Here is a 15,244-nt window from a genome sequence, read left to right on the forward strand (position 1 = left end):
TGGAAGGCGGGGAAGGAGACCAAAAATGATGATGCCCTTCGACTCCCAGCCGCCCCAACGTGAGTGGAAGCTTCTCTTTCCCCAGGGCTGCCTGCATGCCCGGTCACGCCGGGACAAGTAGCAGCAACCTCTTTGATGTCTCTTGGTCCTGTCCCCGAGATAACCTGCCAGTCGTGACATCTCAAGGGAAGAAGGGTCAAACTGTTGACGTACTGTGCAGCAAATAATGTTCTCAAGTCCTAGCATCTTCGCGTCTAGGGTAGATAAGCTGAAAAGCCCGTTTCTGCAGTCTCCCCGGAGCACCAACGTATCTGGTCTCCTCAAAACACCCAGCCCTGCAGGAGAGAAGGGGCCGCAGTCCTCGAGACGGGCTGGACAGCTGCGTGTCTCAGGCGTCCCTAGGTGGTCCCTGGGCTTCCTGACACACCCAGTGCTGACTGGCACCATGGGGGTCGTAGTTAGCAGACCTTGTATTTTACAGTAGCTTTACAGTAGAAAGTACATTTTTCAACCTTACTTAATTTTTAAGCTTTTTTTTTTTTAGTTTATTTATTGCCTCCGTGAGTGACAGGCAGTGAGAGCACACACCTGCCACAGGCACTCATGCCACGCCCACTCCCAACTTCGACCGGCCCCACTTCACGGGCACAAGTGTGCCCAGCAAACTCAGGGAGGTCTCTGGGTGTCAGCCTGGAGCTTGCCTGTGTGCGTCAGCCCTGCAGTGCGCCACATTTACCACTGCGCCACCAACTGGTCCCTTCAGCCTATTTCAGCCTCAGGACATTGCGTCCAGGCTTCACCTTGATAAGTGTAAGCGCTGCTAAGCCTCTTTCCGTAGTAGTTAAAACGGAAAATAAATCAGTATCATGATTAAAAGCCAAAGGCAGAGGGACAAACTAGCTCTTTTCAAATGGGCTCATCTACTCCCTTGTCATGGTTTTTGAGACAGAACCCTTTCAGACTAGCTGGTACGGGGGGCTCCGGGCCGAGGGAGCTCTGGGCCCCGTTGCCATCACCAGATGACAAGGTTGGTGGAGCCCCGGGCACCCTGCGTGGGCCATGGCAACCTGCCTTGGCACGATCCCCTCAGCCCGCCTCCGGGGCACCTGTGTGCCTGTGGATGTCTGTACACGCACCTCCGTGTTCTCTCTCACACGCACAGTGCAGAGACAGGAGAGGCACGAGATGATAGACATCAGCTTCGGAAGAGAAACGCCTTCTCCGCCGACAGGTCCTTTCTGCACAGACCAGTTTACTCCCGGGGCCTGTGATGGACAGAAAGGCCTGGGCGTGGCAGCATGCAGGGACCGGCCACGCGTTCCCTCTTGTAAGAGGTGCTCTGGAGGGAACCCCGGATTGAAGGACAAATGCCTAGAAAGAACAAAATAACCTGTTCGCTGGGTTCTGATTTTTGAGAGGGTGATAGCTTGGCCATCGTGGCTTTGTGCAAGACTTCAGTTTTCACCTGGACTGGCTTACGTTTAAAACTTGTCACACCTGCCTGTTCCTGGGTATGTCCCTTAGGAATGTGTGGTGTCAGGTGACAGCACTCTCCTTGGCAGTGGGGGTGGTAGCGTGAGCTGTGTGCAGCCGGGTGGCTCTTTCCACTCACGAATCTGAAACCAGGTAGCCAGGTAGACACACGGGCTTCCGGGCGCAGAGTACCCTTTCAAGCCCACGTGGCTGCAGTCGTTTTCAAGGGTGGGGCGCCAGGATGAAGCTAGAGCCTTGTTCCCCCAATCCACCTCCCCAGTGCAGGTGGCTGAGCGGTGCTGGGAGGACCTTGTCAGCATCAGGACCATGTCCCCGCAGGCCAGGTGGGGAAGCGCCGAGTCTGGATTCAGCCAACAGCCTGCTCTGCTCTGGCAGGATGTTCATGCTTTTGGGTGTTTTGTTTTTGTTTTAATGTTCTTATTTGGAAAGACTGGACATGCCTCATAAAGGAGAAAAGTCCATTTTGTTTTTCTTTTGCGAAAGCCTTCTATTCTTAGAATGTTCCAATTGTGCTTCCTAAGAAACTCAAGTTTGGCCCCTTGCCCCAGCCTGAATCTAAAGCACCCATTCTGACAACCCCCCATCTTCCTCTAGCAAAAATGCCGACTCCCCAGCTGCCCCAAGGACCTGTCTCAGCTGGCTTCGAGGTGGGGTTATTCCCGAGGACCTCCTGGCAAGCAGAAATGAGGGGAAGCCCCTGTTCTGTTGCTCTGTCTCTGTTGAGATTTACCACTTCTAAATGCGCTGAGGGAAAAGAGCAGTCCTACCACTGGCATTCTCTTAGCATTGTGCTGGGGAGGGCAGGCCAGCCATACTGCAGGGTCCCGGCGGCCATGTGCCTGCCTGACTGCATGTGACCAGGATGAGCGGGAGCCGAGGATGAAGACATCCATGTCATTGGCTGGAGTTTCTCCTGCCAGGAGTGTTGGCTGCCCCGTGAAGAGCTAGGGAGGCCCCTGGTGACAGAAGACACTGTGGTGGTCGCCAAAGGGCTAATGAAGTTTCTCCGTAAAGTGGGTGAAGCCCTTGGTTGGAGAAGACAGTGCTCCCGGTTTTTCTAGTCGACCTGCCTTTTTGTCTACCTGGGGAGGTCAGGGCTGGGTCTCTTGATCTTAAATATTCTGTTTCTATAACTGCTCTGAGAGGAAACCTAAGGAAAGTTTATTCTCAGCGTTCTGGTTTTATTTCTTTCCGACTGACATAGATATGAAGCCTCATTAAATGGGTGCATTGTCTTAAAGTTGTAAGTGGAATCTGTACATCAATTTGCATTCTTGAGCTAAGCACAGGGAGAGGAACCCTTAGCCAGTGGGGGAGGAAGAGGAAATTAGGGAAGATTTGCCTTTTTAAGTGAGGCCTGTGGTGGAGGCCCCAGGCTGGAGTCAGGGTGCCATGGTCCTCCGGCTCATGCTCAGTCGTCGAAGACCGGACCTTCACAGTTCGGTTTTATTCGCATTCCTTTCAAGACATGGGAATGACAAGTAGCTAGCTACTCTTGAATTTGGCCTCAATACTCCTCATGCATCGCATCCAGCAATTAGGGGGAGGTGGAAGGAATTAGGAACATACTCAAAGGAGGAGGGACTTCTAACGCTCTACAGGACAAGGCATAACAGAAACAGCCTATTTGTCTGCTTGCGCACTGTTATTTTGTGATGTATTCAGACAGACATTTTAATAACTCACTTGGTCCGTGTTTATAATAGAGTCAGAAAACATAGATGAAAATGTCTGAAGCCTGCCAGATAATGAGTGTCACCTGTTAGCATGTACTCCCCGGGCTTTTAAGCGTGTGCATATATAGACACGTACGGAGGAGTGTGCTCGTGTCTAAGACGAATGTTACGCCGGGGGCTGACTGTCCGGATCCAGCCAGCTCCACAGCACGCCCGGGGAGCGGTGGGGCTCGGGGCGGGCAGGGCGGGCGGCCGGCGAGCGGGTGGCGTGTGCGTGCCGCATGTTAAGCATCTCTCTGTCTTGTGTTCATTCGCAGCCGTGATTAGTGCCCATCCCATCCATCCCCTCGATAACCCTCACCATCATTTCCACTCCAGCAGCCTCGCCTCTCCGGCTCGCAGTCACCTCTACCACCCGGGCAGCCCATGGCCCGCTGGCACTGCCATGTCCCTTTCAGACAGGGCCAATTCCACAGGTGAGAGATGAGCATCGAGCCCAGGTGGCACCCACCCCAGAGCGTGGGCGAGCGCCGGTGGGTGACGGACCTGCCGTGCTGAAGAGGGCGCGCAGCTTCCGTCACTGTCACTTGCTGGGCCGCGCTGGGACTGCCTGGATGCGTTTGTGCGAGAGTCATCCCATGTCTCTCCCTAACTTTGACGTGTGCGGTGCCAAGTGTCATTGCCGTGAGGATAGCAGTAACTCCTAACCAGGAAAGCATCTCTTGTTCCATAAACTCCTATCTTCATTCAGTCATTTTTTTTTTTCCAATTTTTTTTAAACCCTCCAGTTGGAAAGGAATGCTGACAGTGGGTGATTTTCAGACACGAGGGGTTACCTTTGTCTCGTGGTCACCCTACCACTGGGGAGGTCTGTAGGAGGCCATGGGAGCAGGTCAGGGGCCCACAGCAAGAGCACTGCCCGGCGGCAGCAAGGCCGTGGCCACGTGACTGCTGAGTGTGTGCACAGCGGAAACCCCAGGTCGCCCGGTAGGTTACTGAAATTAGGAGCAGGTGCACAGGGATAGGTGATCTCTAGAATACCTTGGAAACTCACACAGCAACCTGCCGTGTGCTTGAAGACAGGCTTTCCGGGTAAACCAGCTGCAGTCTGGAAACATGGAGCCGCGCTATCGAACAGCTGTAAGGGTTTGATAGGAGAACATCAGAACTTCATGCCATAGGCTGGGTTCCCAGGAGCGGTGCCCTCCCATTCTGGTGGATCGTAACTGTGCCCAAGGCTCAGACAAAAATCACAGCCTGTTAGGCTGCTGGGGACCCAGTGTGACCCACCCCAGCACTTTGCCTGGCGTGGAGAACACACTGGGTGACATCCACACATGGTCTCCCTCAGAATCCAGGCTCGGGTCCTGCCTGTAGGGAGGGACAACCCACGTCTTCTCCAGCTAGCTTTTCCTGAAGCACCACACACGCTTGGTCTGGCAGTGACCAAACTCTCTGCCGTGCCCTCCAGCCTGGCCTGTCCAGAGCCCAGAGTGGCACACAGCCCTGTCTGGACACTCAGCTGACCTTGGGGTGGCTAGTCGGTCCGGAAGGAGGCTCCCAGCAAGGCAGACAGCTCAGTCATAGCCTAGTTTTTGAGAAGGCCGGTGGGCTCACCGCGCTGCAGGGAGCACCTTCATGGGGATGCAGTATACCCAGGCCTCTCCTGGGGCAGGATGGGGCTGCACTGCACACGTGCTGGGAAGGCCCTCCCTCACATCCTCCTCGGCCCCAAGCTTAGTCTGCCCTGGGCAGAGGGGGCATGTGGGCATTGCACAGTGCCCAGTGTGCTGGGCTTCAGGCCCAGATTAGAGTCAGCGTGCAGAGACCTGCTGGCCCTGTGTCCCTGGGCCATCGACCTCGCCTCCAGCACTGAGCCTGCCATCACCATAAGGCCGGGGCTAGCTGATGGAAGGGAAGTGCTCAGCAGCTGACAAAGTCAGAGCCCGTCGATGATTCGGGTGCCGGGCTCAGTGCTTCTCAGACGTCCGTTTCAGCTGCGGCAAGTCTGTGCTCGCTCCGACTGTAGATGGGGAAACTGAGGCACAGAGCCGGTGACTTTGCCAACTCACCCAGCTCACAGGCCGAGATTACATCCTGGTCTGCGGCTCCCCGCCCGGCTTTCCTGCCCGCCACTCGACCTGTAGACAGCCCTGCCCCTCCTCACCATTCAAGAGCATGGCCATGACCTTCCCGAGGCTTCCCTTCCCCAGGCCGACCTGCCCGTTTCTCCGTCTGGACCAAAGCATCTTTTACTTGGCCTGATCTTAGGGCCGGGAGCCGACTCGACAGCTCAGGCACACATGGCCCTGGGGGGTCTGGGCCTCTCCCGCCAGGCTTGGTGACTCATCCTGGCTGTCTGTAAAAGACCGGTCTCTAGGGCTATCACATTAGTGAGTGGAACTGGACAGCTGGTTGAGGACAGAACTGTTCGGGGTGCTTTTCAGCTGAGTCCCCCCAGCTGTGGAAGTGGGCTAAGTCACGTTCCCCTGGGCTAGCACTGACCCCATGTGCGGACCGACCTGGCTCTGGGGGCCCCAGAGGTGGCCACACCCCGGGAGGGGCCCATGTTTGATGGCGAGGGAGTCACTAACGTTGAGGGTGTTCTGCCGCAGAGTCTGTTCGCAACACCCCCAGCACGGACACCATGCCAGCTTCCTCGTCCCAGACGTGCTGTACAGACCATCAGGATCCCGAAGGTGCTACCAGCTCCTCATACCTGGCCAGCTCCCAAGAGGAAGACCCCGGCCAGAGCCTCCCCACCGCCCATGTCCGCCCTTCGCACCCGTTGAAGAGCTTCGCCGTGCCGGCCATCCCGCCCCCTGGGCCACCCACCTATGATCCTGCATTGCCAAGCACACCGTTACTGTCCCAGCAAGGTGGGTAGGGACAGCCAGTGCACTGGAGGGTGCAGGCTTGGGGCAGGGCCACCCTCCTTGGAAGAGTATCAAAGCAAGTGTCCTCCAAGCATAGCCTGGCAGTGTGGAGGATGTGGGCTCCCTCCTTTGGAAATGCACGCACCGGGGAGTGGCTGCAGCAGGGCTGGCCTTCGGACATGTCTGCCAGGCAGAACTTTGGAAGGGACATTGGTGGCCTGAGTGTGGGCAGCAGGTCTGATCTGCCCGGTGCCCTGGACTCACCTCACTCCACGCAACCTCCCATAAGTTAGACCAGGGCCAGGGAGGTGAGCCGTGGACTTCCCAGGCCACAGAGCTGCTGCCACCCGGGATGGGCATGGGCAGTGTGGGCACAACAAGGCGATTTAGTGTGTGGGGTTCCCAGCATGGGCGGGAGCCTGTGCTGGGAGTCGGGGCTGCCCACTCATCCTGGGTCCCAGGCAGCTGGCCTTGCCTCCAGTGCCTCCAGTACCCGTGAGTTCTGAGCTCTGAGTGAAGCCAGAAGGACCCTCAGGGTAAGGGGTGTCACTTGCCCAAGGTCACATAGCTTAGCCATGGTCCCCTGACCACCTCTTCCACATTGTTACCCTTTCTCATGGCTTGAGAATAAGTCAGTGATTTTTCTAGCTTTTTCACCTCGGGACTCCCTTATATCATTAAAGCTATGGATACAAAATAACTTTTTATCAGTGTTTACTATTTTAGAAATTAAAACTGAGATACTAAGTATTTTAATAATTAATTTTAAAAGAGCAGTAAACCTATCTTCATTACATAGTCTAAGTTGATAAATAGGATGCTTTTTTGCAAATAAATAAAATAGGATACTTTCATGAATAGTATTTCCCAAAGCAAAAATAGTAGTAAGGGGCCCCCACATGGCCGACCATGATTCAAGCCCAGGACCTGGAGGCTTGAAAATCACACTGGGCTCAGGACCAGCAATTAGCGTAATGGCTATGTTGCTGAACTTCCATGTAGTCGACTGCGGTTCGAACCCCGGATCCAGTGGCTTAAAACTCAAACTGGGCACTTGTGTGTGCATGCCCAAGATCCCAAGAGGAGAATGGAGGAGAAGGGATTGCTGCGAGGCCATCCCCCCTGGGGGGTGATTTCTCGCTTTCTGTCTCTCTGTCTCTCTCTCTCTGTCTGTCTGGCAAGTGCACACACCCTATAGCAAAAACCTCTCCAAAAAAAAAAAAAAATCACACGGGCCCAAGTGCATGTGTGCCCAAAATCCCAGGAGGAGAATGGAGAAGGGATTCCAGTGGCCATTCCCCTGGGTGGTGATTTCTCACTGTCCCTCTCACCGTCTCTCTGTGTCTCTCTGTGGTAGGTGCATGCACCCTATGGGGGGGAGGATCTTTAAAATAATAGTAGAAGAGTGTCATATGTTTGCAGACCCAGTAGTGTCTGGCTTGAGAGGAGACAGCTGCAGCTTCCTCAGCTTCTGCATTCAGTCCGGTGCAATATGTTGTTTTGGTTGAAATGTAAGGAGAAAACCTGGCCTCACAGCTAGTGCATTTAGAGAAAGGAAGAGTGTTGTGTAGCCCTCTTCAGATAATCGTGGATATTCCTTCTGATACTACAGCAGAACTCAACAAGCTGAAGCTCCCCACGGCTGGTGTGTGGCACGGACTCCGAAGCCGCCGCTGTGGACGGCCTGTCCTCTGTTCACTGCAGCCTGCTGGCCTCTCGCCTTCCGAACGTGTGATACTGAAACGTCACACGTGGCCTTCTATGAAACGCTGGCTCACTAAGTTATGCAAATCCTGCAGATTTGATAGATTTATTATTCTGTGTCTAAAAACACGTTCACTCCTGTCGCCGGCATACGGAAGTATTGAGAAGCCATCAAGCTTATGGGGACAGACAAAGTTTCCACAGCTGCCCTTATTAAGAACAGTTGTGAGGCCAGCCCGTGGGCTGGTGGCTAAGGGATGTGGACCTCATGCAGACAACTGCACAGTTCAAGCCCCAGACCCCGCAACTCGAAAACATGCTGGGCACATCATGTGTGTCCCCAAAACCCTAGCTGGGGTGAAGTGGAGGAGGGGTTGCGGCGTGACTGTTCCCTGTGAGGGTGCACGCACGCTCACACACTCTCCCACCAGCACACGTGCCCTCTGGCAAATGAAAAACCAAAACAAAGACAGCCTTCACACGTGGCGTGTGGAAGTCCTGTAGGTGCCCTCCCTCCCGCCATGCTGTCCAATCCGGACCCTGACGGCAGGGTCAAGATTTAATCAAGTGGACCGTTTTCACTACTGCATTAGGGTGGTCTCGGTGAAAGAGGCTTTTTTTTTTTTTTTTAACTTGAGTGCGTGTTGGGGGGCGGCCCGACTCCCCTGACTGCTGAGGCTGCATCGCTGTCACCCACTGTCACCTCCGCACCCTCAGTGCACGGCCACCGTGGGGAAGGGCGGATCCTGTCGTTTACTGTGAGAGACTTGACCTCCCACACTTCTTGCCTGGATGGACTGCCACACTCACACTCAGAAACCTCGGGCTAGGTGTTTGGTTTCTGTTTTATAAAGCTTTCCCAGAGAGAGACAGAGAGGGAAAGTGAGAAAGCACCCCCCATAGGGAATAGTCAGACCATAGTCCCTTCTCCATTTCTCCCCTTGGGGTTTGGGGCTCACCTTCCCTCTCACACACACACCGGTCCAGCATGTTTCTCAATCTGCCGGGACCAGGACTCGAACCACACAGTCAGCCATGTGCGATCTACCCACCTCAACCACCACACGACTGACTGACCTGTGTGTTCACTTTTAAAGCCCACGGAATGTTTCCTCTGGCCTCGTGCAGGCCCTGCCCTCTCCCTCTGTCCGTTTTCTGAGAGGAATCCCTGCGCTGGCTATGCGCGCACCCCTCCCCCTGGAGCATCGTGGACCTTCGTGAGGTGCCTTCCTGAAGTCTGGGTGTGGGTGTGGCCACCCCTGATGGTACCCTTTCTCCCCAGCCCTGAACCATCACATCCACTCGGTGAAGACCGCCTCCATCGGCACCTTGGGAAGGAGCCGGCCTCCTGTGCCAGTGGTCGTGCCCAGCGCCCCCGAAGTGCAGGAGACCACGAGGATGCTGGAGGACTCCGAGAGTGTAAGTCCCCGGGCCGGCAGCCCAGCCAGCGTGTGGAGGAGTGTAGCCCAGGGCTGAGCCTGTGCCGGCCGAGCCCATGGTGCCGTCAGGCACAGCCTGGGCAGCAGAGTCCCTCGGTCACCAGCAGACATGTCAGTGCAGGCTCTCCCACCCCATGGCCTGCTTTCGCTCTCATCCCCCTGCTGTGCCTGCAACGAGCCCATCACACCAGTCTGGCTGGTGGCCCGCCGCTTGCTCACACCTGCCCGCCGTCTGTCCTGTCCCTTCTGCCTGGTACTGCTTCCCAGGATGACCCTCTGGCCTCAGTTCTACCGCATGGCCCTCTCTGGGTAGGGTGCTAGACGAGGTGCTTGGGGTGGCTGCTCTCAAAGCACAAGTCAGGTCTGCCCTTGGTCTCTCGCTGTCGGATGCCAGCGAAGGTGTTTGGCCTATGCATTTCCAGAGCAGGGTCCTCCAGGGACCCAGGGACGTCGTGGTGTGCTGGCCTAGAGTGCCTCTGGCCTGCGAGGTCTTTGTGGTGTGGGGAGTGAGTGTAGGCACAAAGGGGTCATGGGTGTCATGAGAGGGGGTCTTGGAGACCCGGGCCTGTGCTGCTGCCTCTGGCTCCTGTTATCAGTCTTTAGGGCAGAGGGGCACTGACCACTGCCTGACGTCTGCATCTCAGAGCCCGCTAATGACAGCGCCCTCTGCCCCACAGAGCTATGAGCCAGATGAGCTGACCAAAGAGATGGCCCACCTGGAAGGACTCATGAAGGACCTGAACGCCATCACGACCGCATGACGCCCTCAGCGGGACACAAGCTCCCCACTCGGGTCCGCAAGTCTTGGAACTTAGCCTTGCAAGCAAGGAGTTGTACAGAGGACGAGGGGACAGCCCTTGAGGACGTGGGGCACGCCGGCACCTGGGGGGGCCCCGGCGCAGGGAGAGGCCCTGCCGAGGCTGCTCCCTGCCTGCGACACCTGCAGGACTGGGCACCGTGGGCCAAATTCCGTGTCCAGGGAACAGGCGAGGAGTGTTGCGTGCATTTCCCGTCACGCCAGGCTGTGCGCGCTGCCGCTGCGTCACCTTCACGGAGTGTAGACACTGGCATTTACGTAAGGTCTCACTTGCGTCCCACTTTATTTTACCTTCGAAACAAAACACTCAACGAGGGAGACCGCGGTGGTCTTGCACGTGGTTGACACTGCTCGTCCTGGCCACGTGGAGAGTTGTCGACGGAGTGAACCGAAAAAAAGAACCGCTCCTGGGTCTGGCTTGTTTTTGGTTTTGTGTTCATTTTTGAATCCAGAGTCATCGCATCCTCTCCAGTGTTAGGTCCTCACTCTGAGGCGGGGGAACGTTGCATTGCTGTTTGTAAGCTTTTTTATTATTTTTTTATTATAATTATTAAAGGCCTGCCTCTCTCCCCTCATCACTGTGAGATTACAGAGCTGAATGAAATGTTCATTGCTCAAGTTGTTCATTGCTTTCGTGCAGTTTTGGTATCGGGTGGGGGGCCGGGGTCGGGAGCCAAGGGGCCGCCGAGGTCCTGTGAAAGTCTCGGTCACTGTACTTTCTTCCAGAAGCCACAGAGAATGGAAGCATCCTCTTCATTGTCCTTTCCTGGCATGTCTCTCTTTCTTGTCACAACATTGCAACTGGAGTTTCCTTTGGATCTGGGTTAAAAATTGTGCTGTGCAGCAGGTGTGGTCCAGATCGGGCTGCCCGAGGGCATGGGCGTGTCCTGAGAAGTCTGAGCGATGAGCGAGGGCCCCGGTGCTGTTTTGCCGAGGGCAGCAGTGGGCAGACCTGGGCAGGGGCCTGGCCCTGCTGCTGGAGCTCAGAAAGCCAAGGCTGGGCCCCTTCCTGCTGCCACCCTTTGGGGAGGTGGGAGTCGCGTCTCCCATTCCTCCCCAGCTGGGTCCTCAGCCCTCCCGGCTCTCCTTTCCCTGTGTCAGCGCCCTGTGGAAATAGTGCCATCAGAAATGGGTGGGGCAGCTGCAGCACCTGGTCACTTCCTCTGTGGCTTCCTAACGGGAAGGACAGCTGGGGAACAGGAGCCGTGTCTCTCCTCCGCCCCAGCCGCTAGCTAGGCCCTGGTTACAGAGAGGCAGCTGGGGCTCTAACGTGTGCCAAGGAGCTCAGCCAGAGCCCGAAGCCTCTGTTTTGCCAATATTTCTTGCATGTGTGGGCCTTTTTTTTTTTTTTAATTGAGAGTATAGAAAGGAACCTTCAGGACTGACCGTCAGGCATCTCCCCACCTCCCCAGATCAGTGAAGACGGAAGTGTAGACAGCAGTGGGCTTTGCTGCTTTAGCCAGGGAGAGCTCAGCTGCTGAGACCACCAGCAGGCACCCAGCGCCTGCCTGGGCCCCAAGCAGCCATAGGCCACCTGCCTTCGAACGTGGGCTCGCTCCCCTTTTAGGTCTTAGCCACACGTTTGCTTTTCTACAAGATGAGCTTTGCTGCCTTTGCTACCAGGGGAGCTGGGAGTGCAATGCCGATTCCTGAGCCTCGCCAGCCGAGCCGGTCCCAGGGCACCAGGCAGGGCTCTGGGAACCCGCTGATTTCACCTTACCCTCAAGGGCCGCCAGGGCACACTGACCCCCAGGGGGGCCAGCGCGCCCAAAGAGCATGCTCGGTACGGGGTGTTCCCTCCCATGACCTGTCACTTGTGTAATCTCAGGGGCCTTGCCACCTGGGCACGCCGCAGAACTGGGCGGCAGGGGCGGGGAGGGCTATTTTTAAATAAAACGACTGTTCAAAGTTGGGGGGTTTTTAAAAAATTAACAAAAAAGGAAAGCTATTCTGTACTGCACCTTTTCACAGTTTAATACATTTTCTTACATTTTCCTGTGATTTTTGAAACTAAACCATTGTGTGTCTTGTGCATCTAGTCAAGCCTCCGCTTCCCCCTCCGGGAGGTTCAGGACAGTCAGGCCTGTGGCCTGGCCGCCCGCCACGGGGGCCGGGGCTGTGGGGACTGGCTCTGTACACACTCGTTTGGCCTTTTCTGTAGTCGATGCTGTAAACTCTATGGCTTTTTAAAGACAATTTTGTGTTTTTATTTAGTATTGGAAATCCAATACACTTTTTAATCCAATCAAACACTGGTCTGGTCAAAGAGTTCTTCTCCTTAAAAAACAGCTTTTGGGGGCTGGCAGGTGGTGTGGTGGTTGAGGTGCTGACTCCCACATGGCCGACCGTGGTTCAAGTCAGGCCTGGCGACCTGAAAGTTACAACAAATAAAGTGTGTTTAAAAAAAAAAAAAGCTTTGGGCACCCAATGACATGGCTTTGCTGTTTTCCTCGCAGCTCTAAAGCCATGAGTTAAAGGGGAGGGGGGCAGCCAAGAGGCCTCAAGAGGTCCTCTGACCGTCTACCTGCATCAGCCACAACTCCTGTCCCTGCCCCGTCCCCACCCCCTCTGCGGCTGCCCCGAGGTCGGAGTGCCAGCTGCCAGCAGAGTGCAGCCCCCCACAGTGGGCAGGCCAGGCTTGACCCCCGGGGAGCGCACGGGGACACGCACCAGCCCTGAGCCGGCCTTCCCTGCAGCGCTGCCATTCATGGTGCTGGCCATCACCCAGGCGGCCTGCTCCAGGGCTGCCTCCCCTTCCCGGCCTTCACCCTGTGAGGGGCCTCCCAGTGTCCCAGGTCCCCACAGAGCACCTCAACAGGGGTGTCCTGCCCTGCTTCCTGCAGCTTGCGGTGAGGGCTAGACGTGGGCGCTGGGCCCCGTGCCCCTACGTAGTCCTGCGCTCTGCTGCCCGCGCGTCCTTTAGGAAGCCCCATCCCATCCTTCCCACCAGCCGCCCCGGCCACCGCGGGCCTCGCCCCAGCGCCTGTCCAGCGCCATGCGCGCGCCGCAGCTCCGCCGTGGCCCCTAGGTGGCGCTCCTGGCACGTTCCGGGGGCGCTTGCGCTCATCCCGCGGGCCCGGGCTCCCGGAAGAGGGCGAGGCTGAGCGCCTGGTGCCGGGCAGTTCCGACGGTAGCCAGTGCTTGTCTCCCACAGGGTCCCCTCCCTGCCTGGGACCCGAGCAGGTCCCGAGAGGTAGGTGCGCGGCCCTGGCCCTCCGGCATCCTGGAGACCTTACCTCTGACAGAACCACAAGGAATGACCACGTGACCGCCGTGAAGGTAAGTCTACACCTGCGGTGAGTCTGCCTGAGCCCCGGGACAGGCTCCGCACCCAGGGGACTGCGTCCCTCTCCAGGGCCCACCGGCCTCAGCCCCCGTCCTGCCCCGTGGGGTGTCGTCTGTCTGGAGAGGCTTGGGCTGGGTGGCGCGAGAGCCAGTCACCCCTGGCCACGGTGCTGCCGGCAAGTCCAGCATAAAGCTACAGTGACCGCTAACCAGACGAGTCCCGTCACGCTCTTGGCACGGCGCGCCATGCTCCTCTCGGACCTGGGGCGCTAGAAGGGGCCTCATGCTGAGCTCAGGGCAGGCTCAGCCGGGCTGCCCCACAGGGCGGGAACAGAGAGGCTTGCCAGGCGTGAGTGCAGGTGGGCGGAGGTGGCTGGGCGCCGGGCCCCAGTGGGGTAAGGATAGGCCCTCGGGTAGAGCCCGTCTGCACTCAGAACCAGCGCCACGCCTGGCCTCTGGACGGTCCCTCTGCTCACGTTCTCCGTCCCCCGCCCTCCCCATTGGCCTTCTCTGTGATAAACGTCTACTCTCTTTAAAGACCAGTGGTTCTCTTCCTATTTCTGTCCCCCCTGAGACCCCGTGACCTCTTGAGGGAAGGCGGTCGTGCGTTTGCTCTCACCCCAGCACCTAGCCTGTTGTAGGTCTTCCCAGATGAAGCCACCTGAGGACATCGGGCTTGAAGTCAGAAGGGGAGTGATGCCACACAGCCCAGTGCTGAGAGGGTTTGACGAAGCCCTGCTTCTTCCTGGGAGCAGGTTAGGAAGGTTTTGCAGCGGTGGTGGCTGAGCTGGGTCTAGGGTACAGCGGGAGACTCTGTGGAGGGAGGAGGAGGCCACTGCGGGGCCAGGAGGCCACCCGCTTTGTGTGGCCCTCAATGTCCCTGGGTTACGTGGCCCCAGCAGGCCGGAGTTCCAGGTGTGATAGAGACGCGACTCTGCTGCTGTGGGTGGGTGTTCAGGGCGCCGCTAGGTCGAGTCGGGTTATGCTGGTACCCACCTCTCCTGCTGCTTGCTCGGCCTCTGTCTAGGTCTGCTGTTGGAAGTGGGGTATAGACGTGTGCACCTGTTCTTGTCGAATGGTCTGGTTTTCCCTTCCATATGTCAGGGTTAATTCCTGGATTCGGTGGCTTTATTCCTAGATTTGAATACATTTATCATCCTTGGGCCAGCAGGTGGCATGGTGGTTAAGGTGCTCGACCTCACATGGCCGACGGCACAGTTCAAGTTGCAGACCCGGCAGCCTGAAAAAAAAATAACACTGGCCCATGTGCACGTGTGCCCAAAATCCTGAGAGGAGAATGGAGGAGAGGGGATTGTGGCGTGGCCATCCTCCCTTGAGGGGTGATCTCTCACTTTCCCTCTCTCTCTCACAAGTGCACATGTCCTATGGTGAAACTATATATATAACATATATGTGTGTATAATACATACATAAACACACACGTATATGTATCATGGTGAAAGCTTGGAAATGCACTGACCCTTTGAATACCATAAGGTGTCCTCTGTCTTCAGTAAGGATTTCCGACGGAGAGTCTACTTTAATGTTAGAAGAGCCTCCAGCTGTGTTTCTGCAGATGTTTACTTGGCGTGTCTTTTCACATCCTTTTACTTTCAACCTATTTGTGTCTTTGCGTATAAAGTGTGGCTTCTGTAGCCATAGGAGTTGGATCGTGCCTTTTTTCCTTTTCATCCATTTTGCCAGTTCTACCTTTGAGTGCCTAACTCACCTGCATTCGGGCAGTGATTGGTAAGGCGGGATTTACAGCTGCTGTTTTGCTACTTGTTATGATTATTTTACAGATTTTGTATGTTGTGTGTGTGTGTGTGTGCTGCCCTCCCCCGCCTCGGTGTCCCCAGGACCTGGGCAGTGGGGTGTACCGTCACACCCGATGCTTAGGTGGACCAGCAGTTGACATAAGGACTCACAGCTGGGCCTTGCTGCTTTTCCCTA

At 56.4% G+C, this 15,244-nt stretch overlaps 1 protein-coding gene and 1 long non-coding RNA gene across 9 annotated transcripts in view; one reads left to right on the forward strand and one right to left on the reverse strand.

Moving 5' to 3' along the window:
• The window catches only part of NEO1 (neogenin 1), a gene marked incomplete at its 5' end in the record, with an annotated part of 82,445 nt that extends 72,054 nt beyond the window's left edge, over positions 1-10,391 (forward strand). For 6 of the 8 annotated variants that reach the window (XM_014583747.1, XM_014583748.1, XM_014583749.1 and 3 more), the window contains 4 exon segments: positions 3,488-3,646; positions 5,786-6,049; positions 9,033-9,169; positions 9,867-10,391. In XM_014583747.1, the coding sequence (XP_014439233.1) occupies positions 3,488-3,646; positions 5,786-6,049; positions 9,033-9,169; positions 9,867-9,950 (644 nt within the window). 8 annotated transcript variants of the gene reach the window in all.
• A 3,688-nt stretch (positions 10,392-14,079) lies between these two features.
• LOC102489230 (uncharacterized) overlaps positions 14,080-15,244 on the reverse strand; it is a 2,793-nt gene continuing 1,628 nt past the window's right edge. Inside the window, exons 2-3 of the long non-coding RNA XR_337209.1 lie at positions 14,288-14,425; positions 14,080-14,104 (exon numbers count right to left, since the gene is read on the reverse strand). This is a non-coding gene — a long non-coding RNA (uncharacterized LOC102489230). The remainder of the gene's footprint in view (positions 14,105-14,287; positions 14,426-15,244) is intronic.

Source organism: Tupaia chinensis, unplaced genomic scaffold (assembly GCF_000334495.1).
Source record: "Tupaia chinensis unplaced genomic scaffold, TupChi_1.0 Scaffold144682_1, whole genome shotgun sequence".
In the NCBI taxonomy this organism is placed as follows: Eukaryota; Metazoa; Chordata; class Mammalia; order Scandentia; family Tupaiidae; genus Tupaia; species Tupaia belangeri.